Source organism: Salvia miltiorrhiza, unplaced genomic scaffold, assembly GCF_028751815.1.
Source record: "Salvia miltiorrhiza cultivar Shanhuang (shh) unplaced genomic scaffold, IMPLAD_Smil_shh original_scaffold_399, whole genome shotgun sequence".
NCBI lineage: Eukaryota > Viridiplantae > Streptophyta > Magnoliopsida > Lamiales > Lamiaceae > Salvia > Salvia miltiorrhiza.
In genome coordinates, this window is record NW_026651541.1 from 200,300 (window position 1) to 218,959 (window position 18,660).

At 37.4% G+C, this 18,660-nt stretch overlaps 2 protein-coding genes and 1 long non-coding RNA gene across 6 annotated transcripts; 1 reads left to right on the top strand and 2 right to left on the bottom strand.

Moving 5' to 3' along the window:
* Positions 1-586: 586 nt before the first annotated feature.
* Positions 587-3,227, bottom strand: LOC131004448 (uncharacterized). 4 transcript variants are annotated; one of them, XR_009095017.1, is made up of 5 exons: positions 2,576-3,221; positions 2,258-2,364; positions 2,129-2,168; positions 1,362-1,475; positions 587-825 (listed from the first exon to the last, which is right to left on the bottom strand). It is a non-coding gene; the product is annotated as an uncharacterized LOC131004448 (long non-coding RNA). The 4 variants fall into 4 exon arrangements; XR_009095018.1 differs by having other exon boundaries at positions 1,365-1,475; positions 2,258-3,227; XR_009095015.1 differs by having other exon boundaries at positions 2,258-3,227.
* Positions 3,228-10,874: 7,647 nt separating this feature from the next.
* LOC131004445 (28 kDa ribonucleoprotein, chloroplastic-like) lies at positions 10,875-13,685 on the top strand. Its single transcript, XM_057931143.1, has 5 exons — positions 10,875-11,291; positions 11,517-11,565; positions 11,713-11,814; positions 12,514-12,774; positions 12,883-13,685. The coding sequence occupies exons 1-5, from the start codon at positions 10,942-10,944 to the stop codon at positions 12,946-12,948; spliced, it is 828 nt and encodes a 275-aa protein (XP_057787126.1). The 5' UTR covers positions 10,875-10,941; the 3' UTR covers positions 12,949-13,685.
* Positions 13,686-14,553: 868 nt separating this feature from the next.
* On the bottom strand, positions 14,554-16,843 carry LOC131004446 (protein-L-isoaspartate O-methyltransferase 1-like). The gene is made up of 4 exons (XM_057931144.1): positions 16,586-16,843; positions 15,477-15,744; positions 15,161-15,325; positions 14,554-14,982 (listed from the first exon to the last, which is right to left on the bottom strand). Exons 1-4 carry the CDS (start codon positions 16,589-16,591, stop codon positions 14,732-14,734), a joined length of 690 nt encoding a protein of 229 aa, XP_057787127.1. The 5' UTR covers positions 16,592-16,843; the 3' UTR covers positions 14,554-14,731.
* Between the last annotated feature and the right edge of the window lie 1,817 nt (positions 16,844-18,660).

The following is an 18,660-nucleotide window of genomic DNA, read 5'->3' on the forward strand; positions in this document are numbered from 1 at the left end:
CCCGGTCCAGATCCGGCCCGTTGCCATCCGTAATTAGCTTTGAATATATTGATCCATGTAGTTGTGTGTTTGACTTGTTCAAAATTTGGAGCTAATGTGTTTCTTATAATAATATTATTGCAATCATCTAATTAAGTTAAATTATGAATTTTGTGAATTAATTGATTGACATAGTGAATCTAAAAATCTAATCAATACAATTAACGATTACATATTAGGCGTTAATATAAAAGCGATATGAGAGACTAAGACATAATTAATGATTATTGAATTTAAATAAGGGAAAAAGATATCGTGATTAAGATTGAATTTAAATCTGATGTAGATGATATTAGGAGATAATTAAGGATTATTGGATTTAAATAGGAAAAGAAAATACGAATTAAGACTAAATTGAGGAATGATGCATGGGGTATCAAACAGAATAGGACTCCGACATCACATTTGGGAAAACCATCTTACTTTGGATATGACTATTCTAGCACCATCTGGTGAACTTACTAAATGCACAATTTGCATAATCATCTCACCACATCTATCAAAAGTTGCGCAAAGGAGTTCAAAACATAAAAGATAGTGAGCATAATAGAAATAAATAAGTATCTGTATAAATAGCAAATAAAATCTATGATGACATCCCCAAACATGTAACCTAACCATCTGAAATCATCAGATCTAATCTAACAAATTAAAAAAAAGATGTCATCTAAGACCTTTTCGGTTTCCTCATTTCCAGGAATTGAATTATTTGTATATTTTCATACTTTCTAGCCATCCGTGCAGCAAAGATGAAGTCCATTAGTTGATCAATAGCAACATTTTTACCTGTGATCCAACACCAAAGTAACCAGTTAGGCAACAACTATGACGCAATTTTTCTTTTTATTTTTTGAGCAAACTGTGAGGTAAATTTACAGCTAACTTTCCATGCAGTAGACTTAGCTGTAAATTTAATAATCAATACGAATAAGGTGAAACCGTGAAAGAAAACTTCAATCAACAAAATGATGATTAAAAACAACTATATTAGAAATATTAAGCAGGACCGACAAACTTAGAAAGCTACAGAAATCATTTGACAGATTCTCAAATACAGCAAATGAAGCATATCACTAAAAAACACAACTAAAATCACTACATAGACAACTTCTAAATTGTATGGTGGAGCCTAAAATCTTAAATCCTTGTGATTGAATTTGACAGAAAATTCCACCACATAAACAATGAACTATAATCAGAGGCATGACGCAATTCATTCAGTCATTCAATCCTCTAACTTATACTCACAATGGAAGATTCTTTGAATTGACTAAATTATCAAAATTCACTATAATAAAACCCAAAAACCACATTGATATTACCACGTTCTGAAGAGCCTCTACTCTGCTCTGTATGTAATTGTCTTGTAGTGGAGCCAGTTGTTGTTGCTGTTGATTTTGTCGTTGCTGTAGTAAGGTCTGAGATTCCCCGTCCACCTGATTCTTGTGAAAGGAGTTCATGAGAGAGTTTTTCCAGCAAATGAATCTCTTTATATCTTGGCAAATTCACATGAATCTAATTTGCTCAGCAAGTATCATCAAAACAATACACTGAGCACTACAGTAAATGGTTTTTGTGAAGTTATCACAGTTCTCAACAAACTACTATTTCTTAATAAAAAAAAAAGCAGAAACTAAAAGGGAGAATCAAAACACCATGTGCATTGGAATGGGTCGAGACATTTTTTATTCGCAGATTAAAAACACCATGTTGGCAGCAGATTCATATATCAAACCGCGTAGAAAAATTAAAAGTAGAACAAAAGTGACCGAGTATCTGTTCTGTTCCTCTTCAATCCAACACCCATCGAAAATCAGACCATTTTCAATTGAAAATCAGCGCCATATTTAAATTGAAATCACCCATAAACATAAATTAAACTTCAATCGAAAATCAGCCCCCATTAACACCCATCTTTCGAAAATCCAACAATTAAATCGAAACTCAACCCCCATTAGTTACCCACTGCCAAATTGAAATAAATCCAATAATTAGAATCCTACCTATCATTACAATTTCAACATGCAAAGCAACTAATTTACACATAGCCACCAAATTGAGTCGAGATTCAAGAAGAGCACTCACTTACAATTGTAGATGAAAGGAAGCCAAAAATATTGATTTGGGTGCTGCAATATAGAGAAATACAGAGAGAAATCAATCTAATGCAGAAAAAAATCAATGCAAACGAAACACAGCAAAAGAAGAAAAAGGTTACCTTGGACTCGAGCCGATGGCACGACTGCGCGTCGTCGAACGATTTTCGGGCTCAAGGACGGCCTATAGTCGCGGCAGAGAAGACTAACTCCGTCGACTTAGTCGATTCTCAAACAATGAAGAAGAAACACAATATATGAGAAGAAAAGTATGCGGTGTAAATCACTATTAACTAAGAAATTTATAGCTCAAAATCTAGGTTTTAAGTTTCCATTATTAAACATCTTTCCAAAAACAAATCTTTCTAAACTTAAATATAATCATTCTATATTTACAATGGCTGTGTAGGAATTAAATCAGGAAACTAATTAATACATACCAAGAATCACGGCAGATCGCGGAGGGCGCCGGAGCGGGTGGTCCGGCGAAGCAGAATGCAGCGGTGGGAGGTCCCACCAGTTGTGATACAGCCCTGGCACCAATGCGATCAAATTCCGGTACGTAAGCAGGGCTCCCGTTACTCACCCCGTAGTGCCGGGTGAGTAGAGGATCGCCGCGGCGGAGCTCGGGGCGGAGGCGCGCGTTCGAGCATCGAGAGGAACCGCGGCAAATTCTACGAAAAGCGAAAAAGGGGGAAAATGGAAAACCCCCGAATCTGCAGATACGAAAAGAGGGCTTCTGTGAATTCTTCTTCTTTCTTCCGGCGATTGTGAGGGGCGGCAGGTTCTGGTCGAATCAGAAGGCGAATCGCGGTGGAGTGCGGCCGGTGAGTCGAATCGCCGGGGGAGGGAGGGGAAAATGGAGGTGGCATCGGAGAAGGTGGAAGAGCAGATCTCTAGCGGGGGCGAAAGGTGGCAGATCGCGGCTGCGGACGGTGAGTCGAATCGCCGACAGAGGGAGGGGAAAATGGAGGTGGCATCGGCCGGTGGGTCGAATCGTCGCGGGGAGGGAAATGGAGGTGGTGGTCGACGCGGAGAAAGGAAAAGAAGACAAATTGTGGGTATCGGTGGATCATCAAATGATTTTACAATGTTTAACTTAATTAAATAATATATACTCCCTCCGTCCCATAATAAGTGGCCACATTTCCTTTTTCGTCTGTCCCACTATAAGTGGCTACTTTCTAAAAATGGCAAAAATTTACTTTAATTAAGTCAACAATTACTCACTAATTTGGTCAACAATTGTAGGCCACTTTATACAAATGCCAAAATTACTTTAATTAAGTCAACAATTACTCACTAATTTGGTCAACAATTGTAGGCCACACTCTATTAAAACATATAACACTCAATTTCTTAATCTCCGTGCCGAAAAGAATGTGGCCACTTATTATGGGACGGAGGGAGTATAAAATAATAATAATTGATGTGGAATCATATTGCCACGTCAGCGATAGAGAATTGAGCTAGAGGCTCTAGAATTGCAGGGATTTTGAATGGTGAATTCTTAGATATGCCACGTAGGACCCCGGATTAAGGAGAGCGCAAGAATCCTTAATCGTATTATATATTGATTATGAAAATAGTACTAAGAGTACAAAATTAAAATAATAGGAAGATTATGATACTTTTTTCTTAGGGTCGATTATGCTACTTTCTAGAAGCAAGTGTTTGGCTTAATTTGTTCATGGGTTCGTGCTCATCCAATAATCTTGTTAATGCGATTTATAAAAATGAATGCGACTTTATTCCTCGCATCTAGAATTGTTTACAAATATGATTATTTCGTGGCGCGCATGATTTTTGAGTATGCCTTATTTTTGGACTTGGTTATGAAAATGAGCGGAATAGAGAATAAGGGTCTCCTAATCCTGATTCTATACTGACATCTTTTTATTTATTATAACTTCTTTATTTAAATAAATGATAAAAATATTAATAAATTTACTATCTGTAGCCTCTAATTTTATCCCTTCTCCTAAATTTTTTTAATTGTAGTTTTGCTCCTGCGATCTTGTGTAGCATAACCCTTCTTCTCCAATCTCTTCATTTTCTTCTTCTTGATGAAATCCTTTCCGGATATCCTCTATTTTTTTATTGTAAATAAATTATTTATGGCTTTTTAAAGTACAATAATTTATGTAGATTAAGCATATGTTACTCTTCTTGCTCCAAAACTCAACCTCCGTACACTTCATTGAAGCCAGTGGTTTTAATGAAGTGTACTTCTTAAATGTGGAAATATAATACATAAAGATAATATAATGCTTGACAATGTAATTTTCTATTTTTTGAAACGGGAAGTAAGCTATATATTAATCCAAATTCGAATATACAATATGAAGAAGCTATGATGGAAAGTCCGACTTTCAAGTCATTACATCCTCAATAAGTAAATATTTAGCGTAAATATTATTGTTTAAAATATTACTCCATATTGTAATTAGTTTTTATAAGTATTTTTGTAACTAATTTTTTTTCCGAGGAATTTTTGTAATTAGTTAATCCACAAAAACTCAAAAGTGAGAAATCGAGCTTTATTTTTGGGCTTGGACATAAAAATGTGCGGAATTGGGAATAAGAGTCTCCTAATCGTGATTTCATACGGTCGTCGTTTTATTTATTATAGCTTTCTTATTTAAATAATAATAAAAATATAATAAATTTGCTATTATATCTTTGTAGTTGATTACTAAAATACTAATAATAAAATATCACAATTAAACGGTGTAATTGTAGCACATAAAACACTACAAAACATGAGGAAATACCGGCGAGAATTACCGGCGGCGGAGCTGCCGCCGGTGACGGCAAACAAGGCGGCCCGCTTTTTTAATTTTACCGGCGGTGAGGGCATCGCCGGTGATCACCGACGGCGCGCCGCCGATATTTTTAAAATAATTTAATTTATGTTTAATATTAATTGATATATACATTACCAGCGGCAACGCCATCGGTAATTAGCAGCGGCATTTTGTCGCCGCTATTTGTCAAGGCTAGTGGCCAAAGGATACAGTCAAGAAGAAGGAATCGACTACGATGAAACCTTTGCCCCTGTTGCAAGACTGGAAGCAGTCAGACTCTTCTTAGCCTTTGCCGCTCACAAAGGATTGAAAGTACACCAAATGGATGTGAAGTGTACATTTCTCAATGGAGTGTTCACTGATGAAGTCTATGTAGAAAAACCTCCAGGGTTTGAAGTTGTTGGACCAAAAAAGGTGTATAAGCTGAAGAAAGCGCTTTATGGATTGAAGCAAACTCCAAGAGTGTGGTATGATACTCTCTCTAAGTATCTGGTTGAACAAGGATTCAAGAAGGGATCAGTTGACACAACCCTGTTCACACTCAAAGAAGGAGAAGAACTTCTATTTGTTCAAATCTATGTCGATGACATCATCTTCGAATCCAAATCCGAAAGGATGTGCAAGAAGTTTGCTGACCTTATGACGAACAAATTCTAGATGTCAATGATGGGAGAAATGAATTTCTTTCTAGGACTACAAGTGAAGCAGACCAAAGAAGGAATACTGATCAACCAGTCAAAGTATGCCAAAGAACTGATCAATAAGTTCGGCATTCAGCATATGAAATCAGTCAAGATTCTAATGAACACCAACTGGAAGGTGGATCCAGGATCTGAAGGGAAATCTGTGTCTTCAACCAAATATAGAGAAATCATTGGATCACTACTATATTTGACTACTAGCAGACCAGACATTGCATTTGCAGTCGGAGTTTGTACGAGATATCAATCAGATCCCAAGGAAGCTCACATGGACGCTACAAAGCATATTCTAAGATATCTCAAAGGCACACCCAACATAGGACTGTGGTATCCAGCTAACGACGACTTCAAGCTTGTCGGATACTCAAATTCAAATTTTGCAGGATGCAAAATTGATCGGAAATCATCTTCAGGAACTTGTCAGTTCCTAGGCAACAAGCTCATTTCATGGTTTTCAAATAAGCAGACTTCAGTCGCCACTTCTACAACTGAAGCTGAATATGTTGCTGCGGGAAGTTGCGGCTCACAACTCCTATGGCTAGTCCAACAACTAAAGGACTACGGGATCGACGAAAAAGAAGTTCATATCTATTGCAACAGCTCCAGTGCTATTGCAATCTCTCAAAATCTAGTTCATCACACAAGAGTCAAACATATCGCAATCCGTCATCACTTCATTCGTGACCATGTAGAAAAGAAATACGTCTTTGTTGAATGGATTCCGACCGCAGTTCAGAGAGCAAACTTGCTGACCAAAGCTCTTCCAGAAGACAGGTTCAACGATCTTTGTGGAAGGATCGACCTCATTAACCCCGAAGAATAACGCTGCTCTTGAATATTTCTAACTACAGTCACGACAACTATTGTTCAGTCAATAGGTGCTCCTCAACTGATGACGTGGCAACCAAAGAAGATAAGCCTTCGTCTGAGGGGGGACCTCTTCAGAAAAATCAACAAACGTCGTGGTATCGATTGAATACAATGATCAGTCGACCAGTAAGTATATTTAACTTACATTGACTTTTTATATACTCCCTCCGTCCCATAATAAGTGGCCACATTCTTTTCGGCACGGAGATTAAGAAATTGAGTGTTATATGTTTTAATAGAGTGTGGCCTACAATTGTTGACCAAATTAGTGAGTAATTGTTGACTTAATTAAAGTAATTTTGGCATTTGTATAAAGTGGCCTACAATTGTTGACCAAATTAGTGAGTAATTGTTGACTTAATTAAAGTAAACTTTTGCCATTTTTAGAAAGTAGCCACTTATAGTGGGACAGACGAAAAAGGAAATGTGGCCACTTATTATGGGACGGAGGGAGTATCAGTTAAATTCACTTATGAGTTTTTTAAAATCTTTCTCTAACTGATCAGTTGCTTTTAAAACGCTTTAACTGATTGTTGGAAATGAAATATCCGAGAAGGACAAGTACCTTTACGTTTAAAAATATTTTCACTTGTCCTGATCCTTTATTTTGATCAAATTCAACTATTGTGCCTCTGCAATTAAAATCTTAAAAATCTCTTTGATTTGACAAATTGCAATGATTTTTATTATTTTATCTTTCTTTTGGAAGCTTCCATCCTCTGCAGTGACGGCGGACGTGAAAAATTTCTTCAAAATAATTTTAGGCACAATATTCAAAAACTTTTAATCTTCCTTACTTAGTATGTTATGCTCTGTACCTCAACTTTTTCTTCACATATTCAACTTTTTCCACAACTAACAATTTTCCACAGACACTTTTGTGAGAACACTTGTCACAAGTTGCGGAAAACTTTCGTTCCAACAATGGAGAGATCAATGACAAAACAGTCATGGAGTGGGAGAATGATGCTCGCACAACTGATCTACACATGACCCTTCCACTGGATATCGATATTTCTCCAACGTCAAGCTTGTTTTTACCCTCACTTATATCCCTCGACAAGAGTGTCTTCCATCCTAATGCCAGGCGCCAAGAAGCTTCTACGCTTCAGGAGGTTACCAAAGATTATCTCACATATCTTGCTCGCCTCCATGGCATAAAACAACAACGAGCTCTCTCTCGTTATCTGCTGGCATCTCCAGCTGCACGTGGTCGTCTCAACATAGACCTCGTGCGGGCAAATCGACAGTGCTAGTCCTCACGACTGTCACTGATTCGATTTTCTCCTCTCACACCCATCTCACGTACTCTCCATCTTTCTCCAACCTAGTCCTCTCTCTCTCTCTCCATCTTAAGCTCCTCATCCTCCCTTTAAGGTCCGTATGCATAGTCGCCTTACATGAATATCTCCTAAGAGCTATGCATACCTACTTTTTCCCCACCCTCCTTCTCCTCACAAACACTCCTCTTCCCCGCATCCACACTCCTTTTCTCCTCATCAACCCTCATCTTCTCCATCTCCAAGCCTATTCCTCTTCTCCGTCTCCCTCATCATCTTCCTTCCCACTGGCGTCTTCCTCTTTTGCATCTCTGTACTTACACTCCTCTCGAATCTTCTCATGAGCTTCTGAGACTCGGAGTTGGGTACCCTCTGATCATAGCTTCCATCATCAGCTCTCTCTTTTTTATGTTGCCAAAAAGGGGGAAAGTAGAAGTCAGAGAAAAACCTTCTCAAAGTTGGTTCTCTGCATCTTGTCGAAAGACTGAAGTTGGTAAAGCAAAAGGATCACCAGAAGTTCAAGGATGACGAACCAGTAAGACCTCGAGTCAATGGAAAATAAGTATAGAAGAAACAAGCTTAGGAACATGAAGATGAAGACGAAGATCAAAGACGAAGTTCAAGGTGCAAACAGGTAGATTGCTGGAGTCCATGAGTTTCCATGTGTTTTTATACTTTTTACTCCTTTGTATGTTATGCTCTGTACCTCAACTGATTTCTCATCAGTTATCTTTAAAGAAATGAAATGAACTTCTTTTGATCTCAACCTAAAGACAATATCTTTTTGTCCAGGCTCTGATTATTTACTTCAGTTATGTCTTCGTTTTCTTCTTTGAACTGTTGTGTTTTTCCTTCGAATGCAAGTTAATAGGTTATCTTGTTAAGTGGGAATAGTATTCACCCTGTTTAGTAACTTGCTGTTCTTGTTCAGTCTTTTCTTGTCTTAGAACTGTTGTGTGGTTTTGGCATCATCAAAAAAGGGGAAATTGTTGGGAACTTAATGAAATATCCTAATCCTAGTTTTGATGATACCAAAATCAATAGGTTTCACTTGTAATAGACTAGAACTGTTCGAACTCAAGTGTTATAGTTCTTTTCTAGTTTAGTTGTTGTTCTGAAGACTGAAGTTGCCGACTGTTGACGATTTAAGGCAAAGTCAAATACTAATATTTGACTAACCAGTCCAAGAATCAGTTACGACTGATTACTTAATGCGAGCTACGTGGATTCAACGGACTGATACTAAAGTCAAGTATCAGTCAAACATTCTTCCTCGGACTGAAGCTCCAAAGCTTAAAGGAAGCCACGCACTCCAGAAGTACAGCCGCATTAAATGCAGAGATTTCGAGGATCGTCCTTTCTCTGTAGAGCCTTCATTTTTGGTGATTACTCATCTGTTTTACAAACTCGAAAGAAACGTTTTCCGCTACCAGTAATATTAGTCGAACTGATAAATCTTCAGATAGTCAGTGAGATTCATATTACTCATCTGTTTTACAAACTCGACTTAAGCTTAACGTGTATCAATTAAAGTCTTTGACTTAACTGATAACTCCTTACTGAAGAGTATTCAGTATCAGTCGCCAACCTAAGTCTTGCTAAACTCTTTTAACTAAAAAAGGTTGTGCCAATTTGTTTTCGTTTGAAAAATAGCCTATAGGTGTATTCCCCCCTCCCCCCATACACCTATTCGAGACCCCAAGGGACCTAACAGATGATTCTTTTTAACTGCTAATTTCAGTTTTATATAAAGTTCAAATGATGAATGGCTCTTTATGAAATCATATGAAATGTTATGAAATGAAATGAAATGATTGTCTGCCAAAAATGTTTATGTTTTACGTATGTATGCTATCTGTGTTGGTTCGCCAACTTTAAAGGAAATCGAATTCGGACCCTATGCTAGACGAATGTTTGCTAGTACGGGTTAACGTGTACACTCATGAAGACTGCGAGTCGCTTGCGATCGGTCCTGACTTCCGCGGAAGGAGGCCTCCTTCCCGGCGTGTGACAGAAAGGAACAAATATGGAACATATGAAAGGAAAATGGGTCGGCTGGCCATTCTTATGAAAATGAAAGAAATGTTTTAATAAGCACATGTCTTTCAAGAAAACTCATGTGTGTTACTGTTTGGCAGTACAATATATATATGTGTATGCATGTTTGTAATTTCGGCATGTGCCAACTGAGTATTTTTATACTCAGCCCTGCATGTATTTCTAAATGTGCAGATTGAGCAGGCGATGGAATGAATTGGTGTTGAGCGGATTCTCTTTTGATGATTAAGTAATGTAACCTTGAGTATATATCTTCATATGTATGTCTCACACGTTTTTTCACTGTGAAATACTTTGATTATGGTAACTCTATGTTATGAAGTCGATATATTTGTTATTAGGTAATCCACCTCGATTAAGTCACCATTGTGTGAATATTTTGTAAGTATTCAGATGATCAGATATGACCCTAGTGTTATGTTTTCTCAAAATACTTTTATGTTAAACAAATAAATTCTCTTTCTTTCCCGCTTCTTAATTCCCACCCCGAGTCATAACCCCGGGTTAATCAGTACTTAGGTATAGTGGGTTGTGACTCAATATGTTCAACCATTATGAGTCGAGCAATCGAATATTAGTAGTCGAACGTTTTTAAAAATTGCATTAATACTTGACATTTACCAATTACAAATTGAACATCAATGTAAAATACACTAATACTCTAAATTGAACATCAATGTAAAATGGATGATTAAGTATTTTTATCCTCAGGAGTAAGATTACTCCAATTCCACCCTTTTAATGGGATAAGAATCAAGTAAAATAAACTTTAATGATAAAAATAATTAAGGGTATTGTGATATTCTAAAGTTTCAATCCAACAAAGTAAATAAGAGTTAACTTTACTATTTTTATCTACTATCAAAACTAATCCTTCAAAGTAAATGTCTCCTATATAAGAATAAAAGAATTTAAATAATATAATTTATATATTTTATAAAAAATTAATATTTTTTAAATTTTCTCTTTTAAAATGAATATGTATATTTTTTTGCCCCTATATATATATATATATATATATATTTCACTTTTCAAAACCCTTCGAACCCAATTCTGACGCTCTCTCCAAATTGATAATTCTCAGAGAAAAATGGCTTTTGCTGCAAAATCTACAAATGGCTGCCTAGCTTCTTCACTCCCATCACTCTTCACAGATTCAAAAGCTTCATACTCACACCCATTTCCGTCAATCCGCATCAAACCCATCAAATTACAAATTTCTTGCTCTTGCGCTTCCTCAATTCCACTATCACCTATTTTGAGGGTTTCTGTCATCGCCGCTCAGCAAGAAGAGGACAGCCCTGTTCTCCTCGAGGAGCAAGACGGCAGAGATTTCAGCTGGGCTGAAGCTCCCGACAGCGGAGAGACTGATGTGTTCGTTGAGCCGCCGGAGGAAGCCAAATTGTATGTGGGGAATTTGCCGTACGACGTCGACGGTGTTAGTCTGTGTTAAAGGCACTGAACTTTAGAGAGAGAAGCTAAAAAGCTTGAATTCATTTCTATCTTGAAAAACTAAAGACTAATTACATTGTGAAGAGAATAGCCTATTTATACAACTTACAACAGTGGCAGTTATAACTATTGCATAACAGCTGTATAACAACTATCTAAAGATATAGTGACGTGGCAGAGGCTGGATCCTTAGCTTTGAGTTGCATACTTCAATAGTCTGGCTCAGATTTTCAAGGGGGCTGGCACTGTGGAAATTGTTAATGTATGGAGTGTTTAATTACTGTGATGTATTGAGTAATTTATATTGTGATGTCAGTTTTTGAGATCAAGATTGAATTTTGATATGTTGGTTGCATTTTGGAGGTGTGTATTTGGATTTTTCATTTGTGGGCTTGGTGTGGATTTGCAGATTATTTGCAATAGGGAGACTGAGCAGAGTAGAGGGTTCGGGTTCGTGACGATGAGTAGTGTGGTAGAAGCTGAGAAAGCTGTGGAAATGTTCAATCGTTATGTAAGTTCTAAATTGGTATTGCTGAGGTTCGTATTTATGTTGTCTGGCGTTGCTAGTTTGATGAATTTATGCTATTGGTGGAGACTGGTCTATATTTGTGTTGGTAACTTTTCTTGGGCTCTAGGTAAAATTAGTAGAAGAGGGGTGCGATGTATTGAAAACAGTGTAGTAGTATTTTGGGTAAAAATAGTTATCAGAATCAGTCCTCCTTAAAGAAGTTGATGGTGCATTGAGTGGCAGTTTTGTTTATTTGGTATTGCAAGATGTGGAAGATAAAGTAGTAGTCATTTTGCTGCATTGATTCAATGTCTATATGGTAAATCTTTTAATTCGAACTCCAGTATTTTTGGAAACTGGTAAATAATGTGAAGAATGAACATCGTTTGATGAAAGCAAATAACCACTGGGATTTTCTGTGTAAGGTTTGTGAAGGTGTCTAGATGTAATGACTTGAAAGAACTTCTCATCATTGATTTTGTTATGTAAAATTGAAACTCTATACGTGGAGAGGAGCTCTGCTAAACAAAATTCATTACATGTGTTAAATTATGTGTATCTATATTGGTATTACATTCTAGTTCATGTGAAAGGAAGTGTGCCAATTCTTGTAAAGAAGTGTGTTGTTTCTTAACTACTATCTGATTTCAAATTTGTTTAGTTTAGAAACATGCTTTATAACCCCCCTACCCCTCTGAACAGGATCTCAATGGCCGATTGCTGACTGTTAGTAAAGCAGCTAAAAGAGGATCAAAGCCCCCTGCTCGTTACAGGATATACGTAGGTAACTTGCCTTGGAGTGTGGATGATGCACGTCTTCAGCAGGTGTTCAGTGAGTACGGTAAAGTTGTGAGTGCTCGTGTGCTCACTGATAGAGAGAATGGAAGATCTCGTGGTTTTGGCTTTGTAGTGATGTCAAGTGAAGCGGAATTGAATGATGCCATTGCCAACCTTGATGGAATGGTAAATCTGCTTGTGTTTCTCATTCTTAGTATATGTGACCGATATAAGATTCGGAGAAACTCTAGATATTTACATTTTAATCTTCTTCAACCATTGAACTTTTTGCAGAGTTTGGATGGTAGAGCAATCAGGGTCAATGTCGCTGCAGATGAACCGCCAGGCAACGGTATTTGAGTTGTACGAATCTACTATTGCATCAAGTCTTAAGGCTTATTTATTTGTGCAGATATGATCAATATGGTATTAGGAGGCTAAGAGAGATTTTATTTCCACACATGAAAAACCAGCTTGCTTTTGCCTGCACTCTTATATATTTATAGCTTAAACTGGGTAGTCGGACGAGAAATTTCTCATTTAAAAGAGACTTGGCAACATAGTTTTTCATGTATGCAGGCATAGTTATACATTAAGTTAATTATCATATATATACACACGGCACGCACGTAAAGTTAGCGCCCCCAGAGCTGCAGTGGCACTGGCATGTAACAAACAGCCGTCTCGCTCTGGATATTGAACGTGCCATCTGCGTTCTTGCCCACAACTTTCAGTTCCTCGTATACGTTCCCAACAGGGATCACCAATCTGCCAGCGGGTTTCAGTTGTTGGATAAGCGCTGGGGGGAATTTCTGGTGTGGCAGCTCCGATGTGAATGGTGTTGTAAGGCGCAAAGTCTGGCCATCCCACCTGCCAGATACAAGAACACAATATAAGCTATAAGCTTTTTAAAACAATTAAGCTCTTAAACTGCTTATAAATTTCAGATGAGTCAGATGGCGTGCATGTGAGGTGCGTTGTAGACGATCTGTCAATGTATGGGGGTGTGCCCTCTGGAACAAACAAACCCCTGTCACTTGTGCCCTTTTCTTTGACTGTATAATTCCATAACTCTGCTGCTGCTGCTGCACCATTCACTCGCTCTTATTGATACTGCGTTTTGTTGTTGGGGAAAAGAAAGCCAAGTTGAGATTAGATGCCATCTAAAGGTCCTTCTCATGATCTGTTCGTAAAGACAACAGGAAAACCAGCTCTGCTAATGCAGCCACGTTGTAACTCAGGCCTATCTAGAGATGGGTTGTTCTGTGATCAATTTGACTCTTCCTATTAGCCCTTCAAAATGCTCATTTATGTATAAATTAACATGGTTATGTTAGTGATGTTCACATAGGGAGAGGTTCAAATAAGAACCACTAAATAAAATTAGAACGGAGAACCATTTTAAGTCATTCGATCATCAAGATCTACGGTGGATGCATCATCTTGGTGAATGAATGCAAATCCTGGGTTCGAATCCTGAAGGGAACAAAAAATTTATTATTTTCGGATGCATTAAATTTAATAGCGAATGCATTAATTTATATAGCAGATGCATTGATTTTAATGGTTCTTATGTTCTCACGATAAGTGTAGTTCTCATTATAACTGCACCCTGTTCACATAAGTATAAAAATGTAGTATAACATTTCTCTATATAAACATATTACTGTTTTTCTTGGCTATTTTCTTCTTCACTGCGGAAAATTTGATGGAGATGCTACCTCGGAAATTGATAGATGATTTGTAGAAAAAAGAGTGAGAGATCGATGGATTTTGTAGAACAAATTTGCCAAATTTCAAATATTTTGAGAGCAAAATTAGAAGATCAAAAATTATATAACATGAGAAAATCGTATCACACCTGTATCTCATAATAATATTATTATAATTTGAGATGAAAAAAAGGGGAAACAAGCTGCTTGGGAAAAATTTTCAATTAAGAAAATATATGAAAAGAGTCAAAAATAAAGAAAAATATTTATATTCCATCTTTTTCCATCAAATAGAACGCAGCTATTATTTGAGCATGTAAAACATCATTTGGTGTGATTGTCAAATGGTTTTTCATGTATGCGGCATAGTTATACATTGAGTTGCTTTATTTCATAATCCTCACAAATATACACATGGCATGCACGTAAAGTTATCGCCCCTGGAGTTGCGCTTCTCGACTAGTCAGCGGCACGTACCGAACAGCCGTCTCGCTCTGAATGTTGAGTGTGCTGTCTGCGTTCTTGTCCACAACTTTCAGTTCCTGGGAGACGTTCCCGACAGGGATAACCAATCTGCCACCGGGTTTCAGTTGTTCGATAAGCGCTGGTGGGATTTCTGGTGCGGCAGCTCCGACGTGGATGGCGTCATAAGGCGCAAACTCCGGCCATCCCTGCCTGCCATCTACAAGAGCACAATATAGATTAAGCAATCAAAGTGTCGTTGCATTATCAAAGTCATAACAATTAACTTTAAAACATTAAACAAGTCATGACAACTCCAGCACATGCATAAATGACAAGAAATAATGTATTAGATGAATTGAACAGACCAAAAGAGACCAGCATTCACCATGACATACCAGCAACATGAATCGAGAATGATCCTTCTTTAAACAGCGGAGCTGCAGCACTCTTCTCTATATTCTTGATTGAAAATTCAGCCAATTCAGGAATATGCTCGACGCCAACGGTACGGCCTTGTGCTCCCACCATTACAGCAAAACAAGCAGTCAAATAACCCGTTCCTACAAGAATAATTTACAAAAGCTCAAAGGGCAGTATAAGAACTGGGGCACAGCGATGTTATGTTCCTCGAATGGACCAACTATTTAGAGAACACCAACTGAGCAGAAAATATGCCCTCGTATATCAACGTGTTGGGACAATCTACATTACCAGAGCCAACATCCAAAGCATGCATGCCGGGTTTGAGATGGTTCTCCAACAGCTCGAGGCACATGGCGTGCATGTGAGGTGCGGAGATAGTGGCGTTGTAGCCGATCTGCATAGGACTATCAACATATGGGGGTGTGCCCTCTGGAACAAACAAACCCCTGTCAATGGTTTCCATCACTTCTGCCACTTTCTTTGATTTTATAATCCCATAACTCTGCAAGTGCTGCACCATTCCCTCCTTATTGATACTGCTTCCTCTCCAGTATTGCTGTCAGGGAAGAGAAAACGAAGTTGAGATTAGATGCCATATAAAGGTACTTCTCATGATCTGTTCGTTAAGACAACAGGAAAACCACATGATACAGATCATGTGTCATACGACAAGAAAAATAGCAAGATAAATACAAAGAATTCACAACTCACACACAGTAATACTACATAGGAACAAAAAGCTAAACGATTTCTCCCTAGACTCTAATTCTACTCATCTATTGCTTTTTATAAACTTGAAAGCTCCAGTTAATCATCTTTAGCTGATAGTATAAGCGAACAATATGGATCTCCTTTTTTCTCTTTTCAAAGTACAATACAATACACCGTTCTGGATTTTAGACTTCTAGTAGTTCTGTTTTCACATGAACTAAGTCAATGAATTCATCTAATTTTTGCCATTCATGAGAGCTATGCAAGCTGGACATACTAACTTTGGCATACTAACAATTTCCAAACTTTATCTCAGATAAAGCCTAAATCAAGCTCCCATTAAACAGAAAAGCCCTAATCAAACTAGTACTTAGCTCTTAGACTCAATAAGGCCGATTTCAAGCATTACCAGATTTCCGTTACTCAAAAACAGTAATTAGCACTAATCCGCAAAAAAACAACAAATCTGATATTGCAAATTTAGCTCTACAGAATCATTGCACGTTACCGACAAATTCCAGTAACGAGTTCTTAATTTCCAATATCCAATGTTAATCAAAACATAAATTTCGAGTAAAAGCTACTCCATTTCTTCTAAATTTCAATCTCGTTTCACAATGCAAACACATACACGCTGCGTCAGTGAGTTTGTGATCGCGAGCGGTGATAAAATAGAGTACGGATACCTCCATCCGGTAGAAAAACGGGTTTTAAGGACGCGTCAGCGACGGAGTGAGGAAGGGAAGGTATGAGCGTTTGGCGACGGTGGCGAGAGATGAACGGCAGCGGTGGGGGATGCCGCGGAGAGTCAAGTGATCAAAGGTTAAGTCGAAGGCGCAAGGTAGCTGAAACAGTACGCATTGAGCGAATAGCAACAGAAATCGTTGAGTTATTCCTTTCCTCACTTATCAGTTATCGCTTTCCAATCTGCGATTCCTTTTGTTTATATATCAACTATCGGTGCGAATCATATATATAATGGGTTGGGCTTTTCTTTCTTAATATTAAGCCCAATCTCTTAACTTGGGCCGTTAAATGGATTGGCTCTTGGTCATATTGGCATGCAAGCTACAATAATATGGAGTAGTTTCTAACAGATGTATGAAAATATTCATTTTGCTATACTAAAATAAAAATATTTAATAAAATAAAAATATAAAAATTAGCTACTTTCTGTGAAAAAAGTTAAATTTACCATGCCATTAATTTGGAATTTTCATCAGCTAAAGATGTGAATAATTCCCAAAATTTGAATATCTTCTCATCAAAGCTAGCTAAAGATCTGAATAATTTCCGTCAGCTAAAGATGATCTTTCCAAAATCTATTTTTTTTTACAAAATCTGCACAACTGTTCTTCTTCTCCGTGGATTCTTCTTCGTGGCTAAAGATCTGGAGGCATTTTCGATTTCAATTTGTATTTCGGTTTCGTTTGATTACCGACAGATTCTCCGCTGATTTCCACCACCAATCCGATGATGGATGGTGGAGTATCTTCCAAGCTGATTTCCCTCATGATTTCACATCCTCTGCATCACGCCATCGGGACTCAACTGCTTCACCCTGCAGCCGTATCGAATAGCTCGAGAATTGCCGTCGCAACGAGGCGGAAGGGAAAAAGTCATTGCGACATTGAGATTTTTGATATAGACTACATAGTCACATAAATTATAGTGTAAATATATGAAACTACCCACTTTGATAAAATGTCTATGGAAACTACCCACTTTGCTTTGATGTTGATAGGTAGACATTGAAATTTGAAAAAGTTCTTACACTTTCTTACACAAGTACAATTGGTGTAAGAAATATGTAAGATAGGTAGTTAAGAATGGTTCAAAATCTGAGAAAATGACATTAATTGCTAACTCACGTCAGTTTCAAGCACTGTAGGTTTAAAAAATTTGATAAAATAGGCTACGTTTGTGCGTTATAAAATATCAATACGCAGGAAAAAAGTTTCAAATTTAGGTATATTGTGAACAAAAAATATTCTAAAGCCAATGGAGTAACAAGCCTCCCATAAACCCAAGCCGCTTGCATAAGCCTCGAGGTATTTTCACGCGCGGCTTTTGCAGAAGGCTAGGGTTTATGGGAGGCTTGTTACTCCATTGGCTTTATAATATTTTTTAGTTGACAATATATCTAAACTTGAATTTTTTAGATTTTTTATTAATGTTTTATAACCCACAAACGTGCCCTCATTTCGTATTTTTTATATATATATATATTTTCTAAAAAAATACATATGAGTGATCCAAAATGATGATATTTATATAAATAATTAAATAGATATAATCGAATATATATATATATATATAAACAAATACGAAATTAGGGCACGTTTGTGGGTTATAAAACATTAATACAAATGCTAAAAAAATTCAAATTTAGGTATATTGTGAACAAAAAAATATTTTAAAGCCAACAGAGTAACAAGCCTCCCATAAACCCAAGCCTCCTGAAAAAGCCGCGCGTTAAAATACCCCAAGGCTTATGCAGGAGGCTAGGGTTTATGGGAGACTTGTTACTCTGTTGCCTTTGTAATCACCTTTTGAGGCAGAAATTCAACACAAATTGCACCACCTCTCGCAAAAAATCACTTCTCAAATCTATGAGTATTTGAATTTGTGTATTCTCATTCACACATGCAGCCTTTATAAGGACTAATATTAGATTCCTTACAAATTCACGTGAAATTTATTGTTCATTTAGTACAATTCAACCTATTATTTCATGTGCAATGGAATGCATGCATAAAGT